The sequence below is a fragment of the Gastrolobium bilobum genome, unplaced genomic scaffold (assembly GCF_033153095.1).
Source record: "Gastrolobium bilobum isolate Gb01-03AN ecotype WA unplaced genomic scaffold, APGP_CSIRO_Gbil_v1 utg10722, whole genome shotgun sequence".
Lineage (NCBI taxonomy): Eukaryota > Viridiplantae > Streptophyta > Magnoliopsida > Fabales > Fabaceae > Gastrolobium > Gastrolobium bilobum.
Window position 1 is genome coordinate 72273 of NW_026895733.1, and position 24348 is coordinate 96620.

The 24348-nt window shown below is 34.2% G+C and overlaps 3 protein-coding genes across 7 annotated transcripts; 2 read left to right on the forward strand and 1 right to left on the reverse strand.

Moving 5' to 3' along the window:
- The first annotated feature begins 1078 nt into the window (after positions 1-1078).
- On the forward strand, positions 1079-6687 carry LOC133295075 (vacuolar-sorting receptor 1-like). Of its 5 annotated transcripts, none has more exons than XM_061493874.1 (12): positions 1079-1578; positions 2240-2935; positions 3434-3522; positions 3637-3706; positions 3788-3871; positions 4014-4090; positions 4209-4290; positions 4647-4729; positions 4842-4908; positions 5114-5257; positions 5746-5852; positions 6435-6687. In XM_061493874.1, the coding sequence occupies exons 1-12, from the start codon at positions 1284-1286 to the stop codon at positions 6528-6530; spliced, it is 1890 nt and encodes a 629-aa protein (XP_061349858.1). In that variant the 5' UTR covers positions 1079-1283; the 3' UTR covers positions 6531-6687. The 5 variants fall into 5 exon arrangements, with proteins under 5 accessions (XP_061349858.1, XP_061349867.1, XP_061349850.1 ...); XM_061493883.1 differs by having other exon boundaries at positions 5114-5243; positions 5741-5852; XM_061493866.1 differs by having other exon boundaries at positions 5114-5242.
- A 1278-nt stretch (positions 6688-7965) lies between these two features.
- On the reverse strand, positions 7966-11818 carry LOC133295157 (protein FATTY ACID EXPORT 3, chloroplastic). The gene is made up of 7 exons (XM_061493958.1): positions 11308-11818; positions 10718-11099; positions 9684-9851; positions 9130-9167; positions 8990-9018; positions 8323-8425; positions 7966-8100 (listed from the first exon to the last, which is right to left on the reverse strand). Exons 1-6 carry the CDS (start codon positions 11539-11541, stop codon positions 8335-8337), a joined length of 942 nt encoding a protein of 313 aa, XP_061349942.1. The 5' UTR covers positions 11542-11818; the 3' UTR covers positions 7966-8100; positions 8323-8334.
- A 7241-nt stretch (positions 11819-19059) lies between these two features.
- Positions 19060-22321, forward strand: LOC133295183 (leucine-rich repeat receptor-like protein kinase PXC2). The gene is made up of 2 exons (XM_061493982.1): positions 19060-20576; positions 20769-22321. Exons 1-2 carry the CDS (start codon positions 19114-19116, stop codon positions 22210-22212), a joined length of 2907 nt encoding a protein of 968 aa, XP_061349966.1. The 5' UTR covers positions 19060-19113; the 3' UTR covers positions 22213-22321.
- The last annotated feature ends 2027 nt before the right edge of the window (positions 22322-24348 follow it).

Consider the following 24348-nt stretch of genomic DNA (forward strand, 5'->3'; position numbering starts at 1 on the left):
TTATAAAATACTGGAAAATGTTAAATTGTTAAAACAATTTTATTAAATAGTTTCATATTGTATTTTCAAAATTTATTTTTTATTGAATTATTAAATTGAAGGAGTTTTATGATTTAATATAGCTAAAATCAATTGTTAAAGGATATTAGTATTTGAAATAATTCAATCATATGATCGTTAAAAGATAACTTAAGAATTAATGAAAGAAAAAAAATCAACTGACTAATATAAAATATGAATAAATCATAATAATAATAACAATAAAATCATTGGAAAAGTTATAATTACTATTTTTTTTCTTACTACTTGTTACTATCAAATTTTAACCGTTGATTTCTGTCAATCTAATGGTTATAATTTATTGGATCACATTTATTAATTAATTATTAATTCTAATAAATTATAGCCGTTAGATTGACGAAAATCAACGGTTAAGATTTGATAGTAACAACTAATAAGAAAAAAAGGTATTAAGTATTAAGTATTAACTATAACCTCTCCATAAAATCATATATAAAAGAGTTTAGTGTTTGTCATTTTAAATGACACAAGTTATGTTATTTTAGGAGATAGATAGACACAGAAAAAACAGAAATCATGAGAGAGAGAGAAAGTGGGTGGTTTTTTTAATTTAAAATTCAAATTTCCTGTGTCTGTATCTCTCTTAAAATGACATAACTTTCTGTTATTTAAAATGACAAACACAAACCCTATATAAAAATAGGGGAAAAATATGTGTCATTTTAAAAATGTAAAGTTGTGTCATCTTAAGAGAGAGAAAGAGATAGATAAAGGAAGAAAGAGGGTTGACAAAAAAATAAATAAAAGTGTAAGTCCCACCTCTTTGTGAAAGTGAAAGGATATAATTGTGTCATTTTAGATGATAAACAATTTTTCCGAAAAAATATGTTTAACTTTATCTCTGACGAATAATTTAAGAAAAAAATGTGGATAGTCCGAAAATGCAAACCTCTTCTCTGCATTTGTTTTTTTCTTAGGCGACGATTCCAAATACCGTTGAACGTAACGAACACGTTTATACCATTTATTTCGATGCTTTTCCTTTGTTACGCATCAATGTGTTGACCCAGAACAACATAAACCTTCATAGACGAGAAAAGCCACATTTTTTGGCTTCAATTTTGATTTTCCTGATCTGGGTCTCCTTCTTTAGTGACAGTTGCTGCATTAATTGCACTTTGAATTTCAGTTTATTTTGTTGATCTGGATCATCTTTCTCTTCTGCAACAGAAGAGGTTTATACTTTGTAGCGGGGAGAAAAGATGAGCATAAAGCTGAGTTTTTTGCTGTGTGTTTGGATTTTGCTGTTGGGGTGTTGTTTGGGTAAGTTTGTGGTGGAGAAGAACAGTTTGAAACTCAGTTCTCCGGAAAAATTGAAGGGTAATTATGAATGTGCTATTGGGAATTTTGGGGTACCTAAGTATGGAGGAACCATGATTGGCTCTGTGATGTACCCAAAGGTGAATCAGAAGGGATGCAGTAACTTCAGTGATGTTAGTGCTTCGTTTCAGTCCAAGCCAGGAGGCTTCCCCACCTTTCTTCTTGTTGATCGTGGAGGTGAGATTCTTAATAGTCCTTTTAAAGTCTTCAATTAGTGGAAATCTCAGGAAAGGAGACAAAAAAAAAAGTCAAAGTTTTTGTTTAGTGGTTGCTTGATTGCATAACATGGGTTTTTAAGGTGGTAAACTTGTACTGAGTTACTGTTTCAAGTTCCATGCTGTATTTTGATTATGGTAATTTTTTATTTTTTTTTGGTTAAATATATTGTGTTTTGGAATTGCTTTCTTTTCTTTTATGCTACTTATGGCCTGACATGGAGATTATTCAATTAACTGAATAGCCGTTTTTATAATAACTTGGAGCATTTTGGTTTTAACTTAATTAGTAGGTCTTCCGGATATGATGTAATAAGTTCACTGGAACTTGCTGCAAAAGATTTGCTAAACGTTGCGTTCAATGTTCAGGTCAAGGATGCAGAGTTTATGTTAAGTCTCTTATTTATTTATTTGGGGTGTGGATGATGGGAGTTGATATAGCAAGTACTCTATTGAAGTAGAAACACAAAAAAAAGGGACATGTTTTCTGGTTTGGTTACCTATTTTATCTTAGATTATATGGTTCCATAATGAGGATATGTCAATGCATAGGTTGTTACAAACACACACCCACGCAAAAATGGCTCCTGGATGTAAATTTTTTTCTCTGATCATTTCTGTAGATTGCTACTTCACTGTGAAGGCTTGGAATGCACAGAATGGTGGAGCAGCAGCTATTCTTGTAGCTGATGACAGGGCAGAAACATTGATCACCATGGACACTCCTGAAGCAGGGAATGCTTTAAATGATGATTATGTGGAAAAGATTAGTATTCCTTCTGCGCTTATCAGCAAATCCTTGGGGGATAGCATCAAGGAGGCTCTCTCTAATGGGGAGACAGTTAACATAAATCTTGATTGGAGAGAGGCTCTTCCGCATCCTGACGAGAGAGTTGAGTATGAGTTATGGACAAATAGCAATGATGAGTGCGGGCAAAAGTGTGACAGTCAAATTAATTTTCTGAAGGGTTTTAAAGGGGCAGCTCAGCTACTTGAGCAGAAAGGGTTCACTCAGTTTACCCCTCACTATATAACTTGGTTTTGCCCAGAAGCATTCCTCTTAAGCAAACAGTGCAAGTCTCAGTGTATAAACAATGGAAGGTACTGTGCTCCAGATCCTGAGCAAGATTTCAGCAAAGGGTATGATGGCAAAGATGTTGTTGTTCAAAACTTACGCCAAGCTTGCTTCTTTAAAGTGGCGAATGAAAGTGGAAAACCTTGGCAATGGTGGGACTATGTAACTGACTTTGCAATTCGTTGCCCCATGGGAAGGAATAATTTCACAGAAGAATGCTCAGATCAAGTTATTAGGTCTCTTGGTAGGTTGAGCATTTCATGTTTCTTTGCATACACTTTGCAACTGGCTTGTGTTTTTCTTTGGTGTTTGATTTTGAATGGCTGGCAAAAATTTGGCCAAGTCAGCAGCAAGAAAAATCATATAATGCTTTTAATTTCACACAATATGTTCATATAATTTCCTGGTTTCAGTTTTTTTCTCTTTTCTCTTTTTTCTTTTTTAATAATTTTGCATCCCTGGAACTTCCCTGTTCTTTCAAATGCTGAAGCTTTGGTGTAAATATGGAAAAAAAACCAAAGTTATATCTGCACTTAAAAGAAATATCACTGCCATTTTCACAAACCCAACAAAAGAATCGTGTACCCATCTATACTCTATATTTTTTTTAATCTTTTTGCATAAACTTAATTAACTTGTTTTTGGTTATCTCAAATGTTCTGGAAAAAATGGTTTACCACATCATTCTATTCTAAGAAGACATATATATCTGTCTCCCCTTTTTCTCCCATTTACTTTACAGGTGTTGATCTGAAGAAGATCAAAGACTGTGTTGGGGATCCTCATGCAGATGTTGAAAACCCTGTTCTTAAGGCTGAACAAGATGCACAGGTTGGTTTTCTAAAATGCAAAACTTTTTAATGGCATTCTTGTGGGCTTGTTCTTTCAATTATGTCATTCTGTTGTGTCATGATTGTATTGCATTTGTTCCAACTTTGTTTTCAGATTGGCAAAGGCTCTCGTGGTGATGTTACTATACTGCCTACTCTTGTTATAAACAACAGACAGTATAGAGGTCTGAGGCAACTTTTCTAGATGTCTTGACAGCTATTTCAATGTATTCTATTTTATAATTTTTGTTTCTTACTGCTTTCAGGTAAGTTATCAAGAGCAGCAGTTCTCAAGGCAATATGTGCAGGTTTTCAAGAGACCACTGAACCATCTATTTGCTTAACTCCAGGTCCTTATTTCATTACCTTTTTCGCGAAAAAATGCATCAGGAAATCTTTTGATCTTTATAAAATCATAGGGGTATTGGCAACTGACTCAATGAAATTTAATCTTGTTCAGAAGCTAATGGTTTTGTTGATTATTCTTTGCAGACATGGAAACAAATGAGTGTTTGGAAAACAATGGTGGTTGTTGGCAGGACAAATCTTCTAACATTACTGCATGCAGGGTATTTGGTTAACTGAACTTTGTCAGACACATTATTTGAAAAGTTTTATTAGATTTTTACTTCGTGTGCGTTCTGGTTCTTCTGGTTCAACCATCTGCATATGTTTTTCTAATTATAGGACACTTTCCGAGGAAGAGTATGTGAGTGCCCTATTGTACAAAATGTGAAGTTTTTTGGTGATGGATATACCCACTGTGAAGGTAAATTAGTTTTTCGAATTCAGAGAAATTGCTCCATTCTCCATTCTACATATTTTAAAATCCATTTCTGCCAAAGAAAGAGCACAAACAGAAAATGTATAGGTTTCCCAAGACTAATGAGTCTTTCAATATAACTTCAAAAAATAACACGAATCATCATCATCATCCCACCAAATTATGCTTATGGTTTATATTTCTGCCTATACTAATGTTTTCTATCTGTAACTGTCATCCTACCTAATTTCTGTATTGTCCTTGTAGTGTTTGTGTTAGGGAGGGTGGGAAGTTTCTATTTATGTTAATTTCAATTTTTTTTTCTTGTTTCAATTTAACTGTGAATTTGAATTTCTTAACAGCTTCAGGAGCCTTGAGGTGTGACATCAATAATGGAGGTTGTTGGAAGGAAGCCCAAGGTGGCAGGGTTTACTCTGCTTGTCTTGTAAGTTGTCTTGTTCATCCTTTTGGTTATGAATGGTGGGAGTAAGAGTATAAGATCCATATGCTAGATATTAACTATCATTTGTTTCCTTCTTTGATAACTGATAATGCAGGATGACTATAGAAAAGGTTGTGAGTGTCCACCTGGGTTCAGAGGTGATGGTGTCCAGTCATGTGAAGGTACTTGCTGTTCTAACTTTGGTGATTATTCTAGTGTCCAGTGAATAACAAACACACATCAGAGAGAGTAACTTCTCTTAGTGGACTAATGCAGAATGATTGAATGTGATCTTGATTCTTGCAATTGTTAATAATCATGCTGCTATTAGCTATTCTGAAGTATGATATTGGATTTTCTATGTTTCTTGTTCTGATTATGTTGCAGATATTGATGAGTGCAAAGAGAAATCAGCCTGCCAGTGCCCTGAGTGCAAATGCAAAAATACCTGGGGGAGTTATGAGTGCAGATGCAGTAGTGGTTTGTTCTATTCGCGAGAAAATGACATCTGTATTGGTGAGGCTTTTTTTAGTTTTACTATCTCTTTATGTGCCACTTTCAAAACTGCCTTGCTAAATGGTTAGTTTTTTGTATTATCATTTAAATTAATAGATGACTCTTAATGGAAAACAAGACTTTACACATGTCACTTGATAATGCTCCTATGGCATTTCTTTTTCTATCTGTCAAATGTGGAGTTTTTGTTCAGACTAGCATTTTTAAACCAAAGTTGAAAATTCTAGTGCGTTTACTATTCCAAACTCAGTGAGTGGTTCATTATCTTGATTGTGTTGTAGATACTCCTTGCATGACTAGTGAGTTTTGAGGTTATGTTTATCTGTGTATAGTTTCTTAAGATCTCTACATTTTATTTCGGCCTTTTCTAAGTATCTACGTAGATATATATATATATATATATATATATATATATATATATATATATATATATATATTTTGCATAGCTATTGAGATTAGTAGAATAATTTATTTTTCACTGTTGTGATATCATATAAATGCAGGTAAATATACAGCTTCAGTGGCCAGCGTGGGTTTTATTTGGATGATTATTCTCGTAATGGTCGCTGCTGCTGCTGGAGGATATGTATTTTACAAGTACAGAATCCAGGTATGCCTTTTAATATACTAATGCCACATTGACCTCAAATGGCCGGAAGAGTGACTATGCAAAAAAATTTACCAAACTGCCACGCCAACAGTAAATTTTACCAAAATGCCACGCGGCATATTTCGCTACACTGTGTGGTGAAATATGTTTGCAAGTAATTCGCTACACAGTGTAGCGAAATATGCCATGTCAGGCTCCACAGTCAGAAAAAATGACACGTGTCAAGCAGGTAGAATTCAAGCATAATTCGCTACACAGTGTAGCGAATTTCTGCCTGCTTGACACGTGTCATTTTTTGCTGACTGTGTATCCTGACATGACATATTTCGCTACACTGTGTAGCGAATTACTTGCAAACATATTTCGCTACACAGTGTAGCGAAATATGCCGCGTGGCATTTTGGCAAAATTTACTGTTGACATGGCAGTCTTGTAAATTTTTTTGCCAAGTGTGACAAAATGGTCACTCTTCCCAAATGGCTTTACTTTTTCTTTTTTTCAAGAATCTTGTTTGTTATTGCCAACATTACATGCCCCATTTTGGGCATTGTCATCTTAATATTGTTTGTTAATTTTTTTCAGAGATATATGGATTCGGAGATACGGGCAATTATGGCCCAATACATGCCGTTGGATAATCAACCTGAGATCTCTAATCAAGTTCACCATGATATCTAGAACTTCTTGCTAATGTATTCTTTTTTTTTTTTTCCCTCTTACACCTTTCTCTCCAAGCGGATAATTTTTATTTTTTTGGTATATAGCTTTGTAAATTTTAAACCATAAGTAGTTGTGACAGTATGCTCTGACTTCTGAGGTAATAAAAGTATCATCTATATGGAATTTTATGTCCTTTTCTCCTCTTTTAGCTCCTCCAAGTTTCACCATATTCTGTTCAACTAGGGACCTTAAGGACTACTTATTGTGTCACTGCTGAGGTTTTGTTAAAGAATTAATGGAGGGCCTAAAGTTTTTGGAAAAAGTGAGAATCATATTGAGATTGTTAGCAAACTGGCTTTATTGAAGAGGAAAACGATGCAAAAAATTGTGCCTTTCAAGGGGTTATATACTTGCCTTTCAACTTAAGATTTGAATTACCCAACTTAGGTTTAGAAAATTAAATTCCAAACTCTTCCTTTGGAGATAAGTAACACAATCGTCTCAAAGGACAAGTCACTAAAGACATGTACAGTTAGGGTACAAGACCATTAACCTCAAATATAGTTTTTCTATTTTCCACATAATCGGTATAAAAAAATTTAGATGTGTGCCCAAGATTCGTGCAATTTATCTTCAGTACATTTCAAAATCGTTTTGACCTTACACACAACATTTTAAAAAAGTAAGACATAAATATTTAAAAATTATATTTATTAAATTATTAATTAACTTTTAGATGTTCTTTGCACCAGAGTTGTTCTGATTAAGTTACAAATTTTTTAAAATATATATATAATTTGACTGATAGCGCCTTTTTTTTTTTGTATACAATGATAGCGCCTTTAATTCAACAGCAAATGTTGCAAAAAGTTTTTCTGAAAGGTTATTTGATAATATCATATTAATTTTATTTTGTACCCATATTGAACAAATTTCTTGAGCACAAACTTAACTCCTTCAAGCCACTGGGAATGTACTAGTCCTGAAAGACTTGGATAATTAGCATGAGTTTATAGGTTATAACCTCAATGCTATCATTATATATATAAACTTTAACTTCACTCATTTATAAAAAGATTTATGAATGCAATTTGGCAATAGTCTGTACTGTTCAACTGTTAAAGAAGCTAAAGGGAAATTACCCTTTTTGTTTGAAACAGAAGAAACATTAATAGAATACTTGTTTTAATCCATAAGAGTTTGAATTTCCCTTCCTTGTGGGATGAAGAATGCATGGAGCTAGTATGATTTTTTTTTATTTTAATGTTTTTTTTATGCAAGTTGAAGGCAAAGCTCTCAACACCTGACTTGTATAATAGAAACTGTCCCCAAGCCACAATCTGAAGGCTTACAAGGATTTAGAGAGGTCAATGAGAAATTAAAAAATATAGAGAAATAAAACCATTTCGTAATATCCCACCTCCAAGAGAGGTCATTCATAATATGACATTTAGTATTTTTCTGACAAAAACATACATGAAAGTACATGTGACATTATATTTAGATTTTCCAAGCTCGTTTTTTCCATGCATGAAACCATAACCCGCAGCAGTGAATCTTTGGTCCTCATGACTCAGCCCGTGAATAACTATATCAAAGAAATAAATTATCATCAAAATTTACTCTAACCATCTTCACGCAGATCTTCAACTTTTTTATTTGACACTGAGTAGCAAATAGAAATCAATTACATTGACACTACAAAAAAAGGTCTACATCTTGAAAAGACCATCTTTCTCTTATATGTTCACCTGAACATTTTTTTATATTAGAATATAATATCTATGAGTATGAACTTTAATTGGCTAACCTTATCACTGAACTAGTTTTCTCCTCCACTTTCCAAGTTTGAGCCCTTTTGTTGTTTAGGTTCCAGTAACATTCTATAGACATAAAATGCCACTACCGCACCACTGCAGATGTACAAAGTTGTTACATAACAAAACATTAATTGCAGTGAAAAATCAAAGCATTGGACCAAAGAATGGGAATGTGCCCAATAACATTCCATTTCAAAGCTGCATTTCCACAGATTAAGTAGAAACCTAAGATTAGCCGAGTATTCCATTTGGGTCTTTTGCAAGAACAATTATAGTTTATATGTTTCTGACAGAATTACAATTTTTCAAAATTCCGAATTTGCAATTTAGCAATTATTTGTTAGATTATTTGGTTTAAACTTATCTTCCCCTTAAGCTTTTAGTTGTTTTCAAGCTTCCAGACTACTAAGGAATTAGTTAGGTAGATGAATATGTCACCTATTATAACTCAATGTCATGAGGGACATCACTGTTCATAGCATTAATAAAATCTGGTTATTCAACCCTGTTTAAGTTTTGCTAAACATGAAAAAACAGCAAGTGACTGAGATTATTTGTAAAGGCTAGGGTGGGGGAAAAAAGCTAGTGCAACAATAACTCTAAAATGAAGATAAATAAGGTCATATATAAGTTAAAGAAAAATAAAGTTTCACGAACCTGATCAAGACAGTGAAATAAGACGATCCCTGGGAAAAAGAAAACAGGAACAGAACTATCATAAGTTTGCAAATTAAATGAGTTCTTTCTATTGGGATGAAATTAGATTAATTTTGATAAATATTCGAAGAATGTCTCACTTTGCTTATCTCCCGCAGAAACAATATACTTGCTATTGCTGCAAGTCCAACAATTTAAAATAAGCTTCAAGATCGAGAAACAAACCAATAAACATAATTGAAAAGAAAAATAAAAATCAACAAATTAGATTTTGAAAAAAAATGTTGAGGTTGAAAGAAGGAAACATCATGTCATCATCTCGAAAAGTACAATGTAAGTCTCATTAAAATGTGAAGAATGCTTTGTTTCTTCTTTGATTATAACAATTTGCTTAGTATTTAAAATATTGTGGACAAAAACAAATCAAAGCAGATTAAGGCATCAATCATATAGAAAAACAAGATTTAAACCCTTAATTATGCAACAGTTCAGTGACAAAAGTGCAAGTCAGCATTATAATGGTTCAATATGCTAGGGGTAATTGGTGTTTCCAACCCATGCTCTATTATTTACAAAAAACAACAAAACAAAAAAGCTCGAATGAGTATAAAAAAAGAATTTGGAATTCCCCAAATACAAATAAGTCAACTGTAAGATGCAGCATTTTTTGTTACATGCGAGCATATGACCTTACCTGCTTGGCCCTTCAAAGCTAGAGGAGAGGAATGTCCTTTTTTATATGATCTCAGACTTGAAATGCTTAAAGCCAAGAGGACACCACCTAAAATCACCCCAAACCTTATGGCTGCAATACTTCCTGTAACCATAAAGTTAAGGAAGCCACCAAGGGAAAGTATCAAACCTGCAAAGAATAGGAATATCACATAAATATTAAACTAGGTATATGGGAGCAGAAAGGAGGCAATAAAATCTTCCCAGTCAGCATAATAGAAGTCATATCATTACACTTTGGACATGTCTATTAAACAATTTAATGAGATGACATCTGTATGATACTGATATTGAGGCCCAACAAACCGGCCTCATTACATTGGCCCAACGTCTAGAAAGATTCCAACAACATCAGTCCTTATATATTTATATATATATATATCCTCATCAGATGCCACCACATCCCTACAAGTGATGATGGCAAATCATCTGTCCTCCTCAATCTATATATAGCAACTTTTCCCCAAGGTATGAAGAAATACGAGTAAACCCTCAATTTAGTCCTTGAAAGATATAAGGCCGTTCATGTCAGTCTCTTAAGGATGAAAATTACCACATATGTCACTGAAATATGCATTTCATCAGTCACCTGATGCCATAAACTTAAGGACTAATTTGAACTACCGAATGCATATTTCAAGGACTTATGTGATAATTTCCATTTCTCAGATATTAATATGATCAATCTTTGAGAAACTAATTTGGCTATTTATTTGAAGAAATAATCCATGCTATCTCATTTACTCTCTTTAAGTTAGACACAAGCTAGCTTGAGGATGGAGTCCTTTTCCCTCATTTTGCAAGTCCCTCACCGCAAGACAGTGTCAGCTACTAGAACAACATCTATATCAGGGAATCAGGGATTATCTTACATACAAATGCCTTTTAACATAGTTTCTGCAATATGTTAGAAAACAGACCTAGAAGAGGTGTAAAATTCAGAAAAATATTCTCCCATTCTAAAAATTGACCACACAACATAAATAGTTTTCATACCATAAGGTACACCAACATAGAAGTCCCTAACTCCAGATATTTTGTTGAGATCATCAGTTGGGGAGGTAAATGTCTCAACGATGTCCTTCACCTCAGGTGAATTCTCAGCAGCTGTGGACAAATACTCTTTGCCTTCTATTGCTGCCACACTCAAATCATGCCTTGCCTTATCTGCTTGTACCTTCAACTGTTCCGTGGTATCTTTCAAAATGACAATAGCCTTCTTAGAATACAATTCATATGCTTCTTGAGAAATTCCTTGAAACTTAATGGCTTGTTCCCTGAAGGTATCCAGAGCCTGCTTCCATGCTTCCTGTGACTCTTCAGAACCAATGTAGGGTTCCGCATCCTTCCCCTTCTCCACTTCAATTTCACCATTTTCCTATACAGTTCCCAATCCACATTAGAAATTCAAGAATATTGAATGAAACCAACCAACCAACTAACTAACTAACTAACCAACCAACTAACTTTCAGCTGCGGAACGTTGAAATTTGAAACGTGCATTGATTGAACAATGGCGTTTCAAGTTTCAACTACGCCACCCCCAGTTCACAAACCGAATAAAGCTCGTTACTTTTTCATCTTACCGAGTCTTGGTGCTTTGCTGCGAAAGCGAGGGTTAATGGGCTTCGTCGATTCAGGGGAAGAAAGCACGCACCAACCCCATTTGGGGAAACGGCGTTAACAGAGACTCTGAAAGCGCGAGGTTTAAGTAAAGGGTCGAATTTGACACAATGGGCAAGCCTGTTGAATGGCAATGAAACATGGGTTTGTGTGAGTTTAGGGTTTAAAACCGAAACCGAATCCATGGTGAAACTCATCGAGGCCCTGTGATCCAGAACGAGAGAGAGTGGAGTTGAAGGAAGGCGATGGCGAAGCTTACGAGAAGTTGGTGAGGATTAGAAGCTTTGCAGGAAGGGGAAGGAATCAAAGTCAAAAGGAATTTATAGAAACAAAGAAGGGAGGGCAAGTGTTTGTGAAAAGTCCTAAACCACCAGAATGTGTTTTTTGCTTATTTGCTTGGGAATGGAACTCGTCCTGAGACTGTGACCCTGACACCTACCTATTCATCATCGAACAATTTCTTTGATCCGTTAGTCCCAATCCCTCAAGCTGAATGGTCTTAATAATAATAGTTAAAATTTTGATTTATTAGTATAAAATAGTTAAAATTTTGATTTATTAGTATAATTTTATAAGTTATTTTTTCATCAAAATAATTTTGCTAATATTTCAAATATTTTTATATTTTTATGATTTTTTTTACGTTATAATTTTTTATTTTACATAAACTCTCAATTTTAACTACGTTATTCCTAGGTCCAAAAAAATTTGGTTAAATTTATCGTCAGTATATTATTCATGTTGCATTATATCGGAACAGTGACCATTGTGTCATTGTTGGCAAAAAAAATTACCAGACTGTCACGCTAACAGTAAATTTTGCCAAAATGCCATGTGGCTGTGTAGCGAAATATGTGTGTAAATAATTCGCTACACAGTGCAGCAAAATATGCCACGTCAGAACCAAAAGTGCCACGTGTCAAACAGGGAGAATTTCTCTACACAGTGTAGCGAAATTCTCCGTTTGACACGTGACATTTTTGGTTCTGTGCATTCTGACGTGGCATATTTCGCTATACTGTGTAGCAAATTATTTGCACACATATTTCGCTACACAGTGTAGCAAAATATGCCACATGACATTTTGGTAAAATTTACTGTTAGCATGACAGTCCGGTAAATTTTTTTGCCAACAGTGACACTTTGGTCATTGTTCCCATTATATCATGCCATAGATTTATTAATGAGAAAAGTAAGAAAGAGAAAAATGAATTTCATTGATTTTTTTATATGTATATAATATAAAATTATCTCATATAACATGATAAAATTATTTTCATAAAAATAAAATTTTTCAAAATTATTATTTTCATTTCCAAGCTCAAATTTAAAATATATAATTAAGAAGAATAAAAGTTCCTTACCAATTGTTGATTATACATTAATAATTAATGCATAAGTAATTAATTAATATTTTTAGTCATTAAATAATATACGCTTGTTATTAATTATTTGCGTTAATCATTGGATAAAAATATATATGAAATGTTATATATGTATTATTTTCGTTTTACTTTTTTCTCTTTAGTATTTTCGCACTTCTTAATAGTTTTTTGTTTAATAACAAAAATGTAAAGTCAGCTGCTAAATCAATAATCACGTTAAAAATATAAAATCTTATTTTGAGCAATTGAGTCTTGCTTGTTTCCTTCCTTCCCTCAAATACCGATTTTTTTAGTGTTACGTTACGGTAGCAGTAGCACTCGAGTATTGCTCCTCTTTGCCAAATAAGGAAAATTTAATCACATTTAAATCCAAATGATTTTGGCTATTTTCTTTTGAATCTTCACTTTGTTTTTTTTGGATGAATATTGGTACATCTGATGCAGAGAAAAAGCTCTCATCAAATACAATCATAGTGAAAGTGTGCGTGTAAATATGCTTTCTCTTTATAACTTCTTATTCCAATCCATCAAATCAAAATGGACCGGCATATTCTTTGCCCAAAATCCTTGCAAAAGGAATTATATAGAGTGAGAGAGAGAAGGGACACCCTAAATTTAAAGAAAGAATTGCAATTGTAATTGAGGAGGCTTTATATGTTCAACTCAAGTTGTGGATCGGTTATATTGGTTCAGTTTAATAGGTAGGTTATTTAGTCTCATATAAGAGATTATTTCTCTACATTCTAAAGTGAGATTTTTAGATTCTCATTGTAGAGAATCTCATTCTTATGACACAGTTCACATCTCACGTTTCAAGTGAGTGTGTTTGTCTCACATACAATGGGGTCCATTATGACAAAACAGTTATGACTCACTTTTTCATTTATTATTGGAGAATTTCCCCCACTTATATACACTCATTTCCTGTCATTGATTATGTAGCTTCTACACATTGTTTTCTAAGCTACTACTTTATATCAAAATATTACCTCAAAGTCATCATACACTCACATATTTAGTAGCGGAACCACTTGGTTCTTAGGTAGTGCTTTGACACTAGCTGATTTTTAAAAATATTACATATTTACTTTAAAAATTATGATATATCTTTGGTATTGGTTAGATTTTTAAAAATAATATAATATCGATACTAATTGAATTTTACTAATTGAATCTTTTGGTACTGACTGAATCTTGTCTCTGGCTCCGTCGTTGCACACATTCTCGCTTTGCTCTTAGCATACGATTGAGATATCACCTACATGACTCTCCATAGTGTTTTGATTCGTATGATCATTGTATCTTATATAACTATTATATTATTACACCCCATGGAGAAAAACAATCTAATCTCACCACTTAAACAATTCAAGTCAGAGGGAAGAATAATTGAGATTTCATTACGAATAACCACAAGTTACATTATAGTGGGTTCTGAATTGAATTTGCAATTTTAGTTAGGCTTATTTCTTGGGACTGGAATAGCCCTCCTAGAATTAAAACATTCATCTGGCTGTTATTTTTTATTTTATTTTTTTTGGTAAAGTGGAGGGCCTAGCCCAGAAGAATTAAATTGAAAGCTGATGCATGTCAAAAGAATCATGCTACATCAGCAGAAAGCTACGAAATTCTTTCCAAAAAGGAAAAATACTAGTAGGGGGAGAGGAATACACATTCAACTCTCCACCCCTACCTTTCCAACCTAAAGAAGCTAATCTGTCAGCACAGGAATTAAATTCTCTCGGAACATACTCAAAATAAACATGTTCCAAGGAATGAACAATACTTCTAATCTTCCTAACTAACAGGGAACTACCATCTGTTTCAGTTGAGGAGTTAATACAAAAAATAGCTTCCTTGCTATCACAGCCGATCCATACTTCCTTGAAATTCAGATCCTTCACTACTTGAAGACCCTGCCAAATTCCCCAAAGCTCAGCTTCAAGGCAAGAACAGCTGCCAATATTGAGAGAGAAGCCAGATAATCATCTGGCTGTTATTAGGAAACAATCTTCTGACTAATATGGAACGTGCGAGGAGACATATGTCCGACGATACTTCTTCCCCTAGGTGCAACTTCCCCTTTGAAGATTATTGCCATATCTTCAGAAATTGTCACTGGGCTAGGGAGACTTGGACAAGACTGGGCCATTCGGTTAACAACCAACAAGGAGGAAGTGACAAGTTCCAGGTTTGGATTCATCGCAACTTGGGAGGTAAATATCGAGCCAGTAGCACCTTCTTTGGTGTAACCTGTTGGCTTATGTGGTTGGCGTGAAACAAATTAGTTTTTGAGAATGCTAGTCCAACCCAGAGTGTGTGGCTCATCGTGTTTGGGCCTGCATGGAATCGGACTAGTTGCGAAGCGATGAACCAATTGATATATCCCAAAAAAAGCAAACCTAAGCTTATAACCTAATTATCAAACACGACTGAAGAAGAAAAACCAACCAATTGGGGGTGAATGAGTACACATGCATTGGACGTCAACAGTTAAAAAAAAAAAAATGAAGACCAATAAAACTAGTATTCACTTGCTTCATATGACAATACCAATTTTTTGGAATTCTTTGCATTGGCATGCAATTTTAAGAAAGGAAAGACTTGGTGTATCGATTTTGTTTCGAGTTTATATTCGCTAGAAACACAAACTCTTACGAACCATGATCGATGGGTTGGCTCTTCGAGACTTTCGAGACTTATTTATAGAGTCATTTTAAATCCTTATTTTGAGAGAATCTTTCACCCCATGTGTAACTCTCATCCTACACGTTGGAGTAATGTTGCCTTAGGCACAACAGTAAGTATATTCATGGAGAATATTTTTCCACTTGAATATATCTCTTCATCCATCGAAGAGCTATCTTACATCTATTACATTTATGAGTTATTACTTTACTAACATATAAAGTCTACGTACACAATTACACCATTCCCTTTTTCTCAATCACCTCTGAGATATATACCATTATTTTCTCACAGAGTTTTGATCCATACACTATATCTAAGTGCATTATTATACCCTCTCAAGGGATATATACACACCTAGGCTCAACACATTAGCCGCTCATAAACCTTTTTTAATATTTCTTTTTCTCGTTAGCAAATTTTGATTAAATTTAGCTTATAAGTTAAAGTAAATTTCTTTTAGTAATGTGTAGGTTTTTTTAATTAAAAATATTTATTTTTTCTAAAAATTTACTGACTTTAATAAGCTTTGCTTTAAGAAAAATTAACGGAAGAGTAATTTTGTCCCTCATGAAAATGAGAATTTTTTATTTTATTAGGAAACTAATACCTTTAATAATTAGTGATCGATATTTAATTGTTTTTTTTTTTCAGTTATTTGGAATATAACTAGAATGTTATTACTTTCCATGACTTCTTATGTTTAAGAATAATCTTTATTTTTTATTTTCAAAAACATCATCCTAACTCATATATATATATGGAGGTAGGATCCTTTGACACCAGTGTCAAATTTAAAATTTGACGCCTTATCTGAGAGCCATTAGATTAAAAAAAAATCAACGACTCTGATTTGTAAGCATGTGATACCATTGATCTTTTTTGATCTAATGACTCTCAGATGAGGTGTCAAATTTTAAATTTGACACTAGTGTCAAAGGATCCTACCTCTATATATATATATATATATATATATATATATATAACATGAAAAACCCCGCACACACACAAAAATGAAATTTTTTTCTCGTTTATTGGATAAAGGTCCATAAGAGCTGGCCCATTGGTTCAATATAAAGGGGGAACTGATCGCAACAAGAGCTATACATGTTACTTTTGTTCTGTAAAGACTTAAAATAAATAGGACACTAGACGCAGTATAGGCTAACAAAAAAATAAAAAAAGTTGCATGGGCCTATAATCATATGTTTATTTTGGGTCTATAAACTCTTTAAGCTATTCATTTCTTTTATTTTCATTTTCAGACATAAAGAGATTGATGCATGTTTCTCGGTTACTTGGATCCTGTGCCATTTAAACACACCAACTCCAAATAAACAAAATTTAAAACTTAAAACCCTTTTAAAATCACAAGCATGTGAATGTGAATTTGATGATGTGAATTCAACATTCAACAAGCACAATGGAAAGCGTAGCTCTTAGTTAGTCACATATTTGCTTGCCTTCTAAGGCAAATAGCAAAATGAGTCAATTTATGGAGCAACATTGGGTATACAAAGTCAAATCAAAGGAAAGGCCCAAGAGCAAACAGCTTGAACCCATTTGAATAAGAACTAGGTGGGTGTTTGAAAGTTTGAATCTTGAAGCTTCAAAACAAGCATTACAAAACAAAGATGCCCAAAAAGAATATGGCTGACTCTAGTGTTTGTGTTACCTTCTTGGCTTGAAATTTTTCCTAAAGTGGTCTGATTGGGACGTCTATGGCTACAACTATGGTGTAATGTTGACAAATACATTTCACCAATCTAAGCTTCTGATGTAACACAATTCAATTTTATTTTGATACTAGAAATTGTAAATGCAATTAGTTATGATCATATAGTTTTGTAAAAACTAGCACATTTTCCAAGTCAATGTCACATTAAAAAAAAGGAAATTAGAGAAAGGGAGTTTGATGCTCATTGCAGCAAGTAATGTGGAGACATCATTTGGTTGGTTCTTTTTTATTCTTTTCAAAGGTATCCTTGTCTCCTCGGGCAATAAATTGTTCCCATGAGACATCAATGTGTTTTTATTTCAACTCTGAATTTTCTGAATAAGGGAGGGCCATCTTTTATTCTATTTTATTCTTTGAAATTATGAATTCTTGCACAACCATTCAATGGCAATTATGGTCACGGTTGGATTTTGTTAATAAAAAAATAGTAATAAATGATAACTAGAATTACAATAAAATGTAATTTCAATAACAAATAATACTACAATACTATAGGTGGGAATTCTAAAATTATTACACTTTTCTCAAACAATAAACATAAATTCATTTTGGTGACTAAACAAATAAATGATTATTTGGCTTAATTTTGCTTTTTAATGATAATAATTAAAGAAACATGCTTTCAGATTAATCTTGAATGATTATATATACTTGAAATCATGAATGGTTATGTTACAATGACATTATGCTGTACAACTTGGTTTGATAATGATGTTGTCATTTTCACAGGAAATCGTGTATACAGGTGGTGGGAGTGGGAGGACACTTTTGTATAAGAAATTTTATTTATTATTATAAAAACATTGGTAAAAAAAAAAAAAAAAACCTTGAATAGTTGAATTCAAACAAATGTGCAGGTGCATACACAACAACACATTATGATTTTGGTTTTGACCATTATAATGAAGCCATACAAACTTAAAGAGGAGTATGACAAATTTTTTATTTTATATTATTTAATATTTATTATATCACATTAATGGTACAATTAAACTTAAAGTGATAACAATTAAATTAATAACAATTAAATTAATAACAATTAAATAAAAAAACAAGAATACAGCAACATACCATAGAAAAAGCTTCTCTGATACACACACACACTCTTTCTCTGTCTTTGACGTTAGAAGCTTTAAATGCTTCACTTTACTTTCTCTGACACAAACCAGAAGGCATAGAAGACTTGGAATAGAAACACTATTATTTATGCTTTTCTATCTCACACACTCTCTTCACTCTTCACACTACCAACCCACACCACACACACCCTGAGAACTTTAATGGCTTCTCCACCCCCGAGGCTTCCTCTTACTATCATTTCTTTATAGACCCTTCACTCCTTGCGTTTCTTTCGCCGCTTTCCAAGCTAATCAAATATCAAAAAATCAAATTTTTGCTTCTTTTCATTCCATTAGAAAGCTCAAAGTCATAACAAAACCTTTCTCTCTTATTTCCTTAACAAAATTTTCATTGTTCTACCAAAAGATAAAATCTTTGTTCCAACTTCAAAGTGGGAACGGAACACATTCCCACTCTCCATTCGTTTGTTTCTTTGTGTTACTTAGTTTTGCTCCTTTCGTTTGAAATTCTGAACAGTTAAAAACCAAAAGTGAATTTCCTTAATTCTCACATGGTTTTTGTCTAATCCTTTTGTTTCTTTCCCCCCTTTTGTTTCTTTCTACTCTTACTCTTTTTGTTTATATCCTTTGAGATTTGGATACTTGCAACTTCTGCTTCCATTGCTTGTCCTATCTACCGTTACTGTGCCTCTTGCTGAGAAGAGTGGCTTGGTTTGGTGGCGCATATGATGTGCTTTGTTTGGAGCTACCATCCTTTTTCTGAAAGCAAGTGATAGTGTTCTTGTTAAGGGATTGAGCTTTGTGGAAATTCATGAGGAGGGGCTGCTTTTGAAGTTTGAACACTTCCCTTTATTTCTAAATATACTCACTTTGGTGAAGATGATGCAATTAAGCTTATGCCTATTGTTTCTTATTCTTTTTGGTCCAGTCCTGCCAGTGCTCTCTGTGGACCCTGGTTTCAACGATGATGTGTTTGGGTTGATTGTGTTCAAAGCTGGTTTGGAAGACCCAAAGCATAAACTCTCTTCTTGGAATGAAGATGATAACAGTCCCTGCAATTGGGAAGGTGTTAAATGTGATCCTGCAACCAATAGGGTCTCTGCTCTTGTCCTTGATGGGTTCTCTCTTTCTGGGCATGTTGATAGAGGCCTATTGAGATTGCAGTTCCTTCAAATTCTCTCACTTTCTGGGAACAACTTCACAGGGCCCATAAACCCTGATCTTCCTCGCCTTGGGGGTTTGCAAGTTGTTGACTTGAGTGACAACAACCTCTCTGGGTCAATCCCAGAAGGGTTTTTCCAGCAATGTGGATCTCTAAGAACTGTTTCCTTTGCAAAGAATAACCTTACAGGTAAGATTCCTGATTCTTTGAGTTATTGCTCCACATTGGCAACTGTTAACTTCTCCTCTAATCAACTTGATGGGGAATTGCCATCTGTGGTGTGGTTCTTGAGGGGACTACAGTCACTTGATCTGTCAAATAACTTGCTTGAGGGAGAGATTCCTGAAGGAATTCAGAATCTGTATGATTTGAGGGAGTTGAGTCTACAGAATAACCACTTTACTGGTAGGCTTCCTGGGGATATTGGGGGCTGCTTACTTTTGAAATCACTTGATTTGAGTGATAATTTTCTCTCTGGAGAACTTCCTGAGTCAATGCAAAGACTCACTTCATGCACATCACTCAGATTGCAGGGTAATTCATTCACAGGAGGCATTCCTGATTGGATTGGACAACTGAAAAATCTAGAGATATTGGATCTTTCTGCAAATAGGTTTTCTGGTTGGATTCCAAAATCATTAGGAAATCTAGACTCACTGCATAGATTGAATTTATCCAGGAATCAGTTCACAGGAAACTTGCCTGGTTCAATGACAAATTGCACTAAGCTTTTGGCTCTTGACATCAGCCATAACAAGTTGGAAGGGCATCTTCCTTCATGGATTTTTAGGCTGGGTTTACAAAGTATCTCTCTTTCTGGGAACAGCTTCATTAAGGGAAATTATCCTTCACTTAAGTCCACATCTGCATCTTATCATGGTCTTGAGGTTTTGGATTTGTCCTCCAATGCATTTTCTGGTGAAATTCCGTCTGGGATTGAGGGTCTTAGTAGCCTGCAAGTGTTAAATATGTCCACCAACAATATCTCTGGTTCTATTCCTGTTGGTATAGGAGAACTTAAATCTTTATACATTATTGACTTAAGTGAGAACAAGCTTAATGGAAGCATTCCTATTGAAATAGAAGGGGCAATTTCACTCAGTGAACTGAGGCTACAAAAGAACTCCCTAGGTGGGAGAATTCCTGTTCAAATTGAGAAGTGTTCATCTCTAACATTTTTGTAAGCTCTCTAATATCATAGTTCATGCTTTATTCTTTATAACATAATGTGACTGATTTGTTTTTACAAATTAAAAATCTTTCCACGCTTCTGTTAAAAGTAATTGTGAAAATTGGCATCTCTGGTTAAAGAGTCTACATTTTTTTTTTTCTAATTACTTTTCTGTTTGTGCATTTCAATTGCATTGTACAGGATTCTTTCTCACAACAAGCTTACTGGTTCAATCCCTGCAGCCATTGTAAATCTAACCAATCTTCAGTATGTAGATTTGTCATGGAATGAACTCTCTGGAAGTTTACCCAAGGAGCTTGCAAATCTTTCCCATCTTTTCTCATTTATTGTATCCTATAACCACCTTCAAGGTGAGTTACCAGTGGGTGGCTTCTTCAACACCATTTCCCCCTCATCTGTCTCCGGTAATCCATTGTTGTGTGGTTCTATTGTCAACCACTCATGCCCTTCTGTTCATCCCAAACCTATTGTCTTAAATCCCAATTCTTCTGGTTCCAACTCCAGCATTTCCTCACAAAATCATCATCATAGGATCATACTCAGTATCTCTGCTCTTATTGCTATTGGAGCAGCTGCTTTTATTGCCATTGGTGTGGTGGCTATTACTGTCCTAAATATGCGTGTGCGTTCTTCAATGGCGCGTTCTGCTGCTCCATTTGCCTTCTCTGGTGGTGAGGACTACAGCTGTTCGCCAGCAAATGATCCAAACTATGGCAAGCTTGTCATGTTTGATGGTGATGCAGACTTTGCTGATGGAGCCCATAATCTTCTTAATAAAGAAAGTGAAATAGGTCGTGGTGGATTTGGAGTTGTTTATCGCACTTTCCTTCGAGATGGACATGCTGTTGCAATCAAGAAGCTTACAGTCTCAAGTTTGATCAAGTCCCAAGAAGACTTTGAGAGGGAAGTTAAAAAGCTTGGGAAGATAAGGCACCAGAATCTTGTAGCACTTGAAGGTTATTACTGGACTTCATCCTTGCAGCTTCTCATTTATGAGTATCTATCAAGAGGGAGTTTGCATAAGCTCCTACATGATGATAATAGCAAAAATGTCTTCTCTTGGGGTCAAAGGTTCAAGATTATTCTTGGCATGGCAAAAGGATTGGCCCATTTGCACCAAATGAACATAATCCACTATAATCTTAAATCAACCAATGTTCTGATTGATAGTTCTGGTGAGCCAAAAGTAGGAGATTTTGGCTTGGTGAAACTGTTACCAATGCTAGACCATTGTGTTTTGAGCAGCAAAATTCAAAGTGCACTTGGATACATGGCTCCTGAGTTTGCTTGCCGCACTGTTAAGATAACTGAGAAATGTGATGTATATGGTTTTGGGATCCTGGTTCTGGAGATAGTGACAGGAAAAAAACCTGTGGAATATATGGAGGATGATGTGGTTGTTCTCTGTGACATGGTGAGAGGTGCTTTGGAGGAAGGAACTGTGGAGCAATGTGTTGATGGTAGGTTACTTGGTAATTTTGCTGCTGAGGAAGCAATTCCTGTGATAAAGTTGGGGTTAATTTGTGCATCACAAGTGCCATCAAACCGTCCAGATATGGATGAAGTAGTCAACATATTAGAGTTAATCCAATGCCCTTCAGAAGGACAAGAAGAATTAGAATGAATTTTGTTGCAATGTTTGAGAAACAGCACATATTGCAGTACCTGGTGAAGAACAATCCAGTTTAAAGCTATACATGCAAAGAATATTCAGTCATATTTTTCCCTACTTTGGTTTGTTCAAGTTGTTGAAATTTTCTTTTTCTTTTTTTCTCTTCTTTCTTTTATTTTTGTTCATCTCATGTTGTATTACTGGATTTTTCTTCACCAGTTCCACAGCTGATACAATGATATCTCTTAACCATACCTTTTCATTCAAGGTGTCAAATTGCATTTTTGAATTTTATTTATTGCATTTTTATGGTTTCCTTTCTTGCTAATTGACATTGAACTTGTGTTTTTTTTTTTTTTTTTGCTGTAAAAGGAAGGTTCATTCAATTAGGACACTCATGAGCCTCCACACTTAAGTTGTAAAAGAATTATTTGTTTTTAGAGACACTAAAACTTGAGATTAAGAATAACCAAAAGAAAAAGTGAATAAAGCTATGATGTACGGCGCAGAGTATAATTAGATCAAAATGTGAGCCATGACCACAGATAATGCAGCAAAGAAAAAAGGTAAAGGGAAAAAGCACTTGCTTGCTTTATTGACACTTTAAACCTCAAAACTAGTATTTTTGTTTCTCTTAGTAAAACGTAGGACACACTAAGGGAATGTGCACTTTATGAAGAGACAATAATAGTTTACTTACAGTTTGTGCTAGCCAATTTAATAATTAACGCTTGCATATGAAGTAAATATATTGTTATTGCTTAAAATAAATAGCTGTAGGACTGCCACACAACACAACCTTATCAAATAGGCTTCTTAGACATCATCAAAGCGCATCACAAGATGTCCTTAAAAGCACCACCAACTAAAAAAGCTTTTTCAAATGGTAACATTTGGTGCAGGACATGCATGATTGCCATGTTCCAACAATGTGAACTGTTTCTTATTGCGGTCTAATTGAAAGGGCCAAAAAAAAATAAAAACACTTTAATAATCAGAAATAATGTTTTATGTAGGTTATTGATTTATGTTCACGCTACCATATTGATTTACGTCTGCATGTAAAACAGTAAATGACCCTACAGAATATTATCATCACCATTGAAAAGATGGATACCTACAATTAACCTACGTATAAGCTAAAATATATTGATTTTTGCTTCATGCGAAAAAGTTATCAACTAATTCAGTTGGTAAGATTTTTTGTTGAGTGCAAGAGTGACAATCAAATACCCAAGTGTGGTCAGTTGGTAGCATGAGGACTGAGTGGTGTGAGAGGACTTCGGTTCGAATTCCACTAACATCATCTGGGGAGGGGCATAAGTACAGTAATTTTTGGACTCGCACCCGAACTCTGGATTAGTCTCATAGGCAACTCAAAGAGTCGAACCTGTGGAGATACTAGAGGGTTCTGATTCGCTTTAAAGAAATAATTAGAATCAGTTTAAAAAAAAAAAAGAGTGACAATCAAATGTTACCTTTGTCATAAAGAAAAAGATTCAAGTGAACAAGAGCATATATCATTTTTGTCTAACATACTTGATGCAAAAAAAGTGGAGGTTTCTAACTTCTAATGTGTCTAAATTACTTACAATACTATTTTATGCTAACATTGTTTTTTGTGCATTATTAATAAGCTCTTAGTAAACAAAAATAATAATAACTGGCAGAAGAACCAAATGAATAACATGAAGTTTGATGCAGAAGCTTGCAATAGCTAGGTAATCAATGTGTCCAATTAAATAATTTTTGATCCCACATTCCCATTCAGGCACTCCCACATTTGGGTTTTACTTTATGGAGACACAATGACACTGTAGCTTCAATAAGGCACTCCCCCTCTAATAATAATTATTGGGTGTCTATGACTTTTGCCTACGCACGCGTAAGTGAGAGGAAAAAGAGCCCAAGAGTGACATATATGCATTTAAGCTTTCCAATGATTTATGATGACATGTATATTTAAAGGGAATATAATTTTTTTATGTTACATGATATAAATTTATCTTATATAATACATATAAAAATATATGGGATCTATCACGAAAAAAAAGAGAGAAAAAAAAGTAAATCTCACTCATTTTTTATATGTTACATAAAATAAATTATCTTATGCAATATGAATAATTATATTTTGATGTTTAAAAC

Bases quoted from the DNA above. Each gene is read 5' to 3' on its own strand.
- LOC133295075 (XM_061493874.1), top strand. From the start codon at position 1,284: ATGAGCATAAAGCTGAGTTTTTTGCTGTGTGTTTGGATTTTGCTGTTG. The intron at 3,707-3,787 runs GTCTGAGGCAAC...TACTGCTTTCAG, and splicing joins AAACAACAGACAGTATAGAG to GTAAGTTATCAAGAGCAGCA. The intron at 4,091-4,208 runs GTATTTGGTTAA...TTCTAATTATAG, and splicing joins CTAACATTACTGCATGCAGG to GACACTTTCCGAGGAAGAGT.
- LOC133295157 (XM_061493958.1), bottom strand. From the start codon at position 11,541: ATGAGTTTCACCATGGATTCGGTTTCGGTTTTAAACCCTAAACTCACA. The intron at 9,168-9,683 runs GTAAGGTCATAT...TTGGACTTGCAG, and splicing joins AGCTTTGAAGGGCCAAGCAG to CAATAGCAAGTATATTGTTT. The intron at 9,019-9,129 runs GTGAGACATTCT...TCTTTTTCCCAG, and splicing joins TTCTGCGGGAGATAAGCAAA to GGATCGTCTTATTTCACTGT.
- LOC133295183 (XM_061493982.1), top strand. From the start codon at position 19,114: ATGATGCAATTAAGCTTATGCCTATTGTTTCTTATTCTTTTTGGTCCA. The intron at 20,577-20,768 runs GTAAGCTCTCTA...TGCATTGTACAG, and splicing joins TGTTCATCTCTAACATTTTT to GATTCTTTCTCACAACAAGC.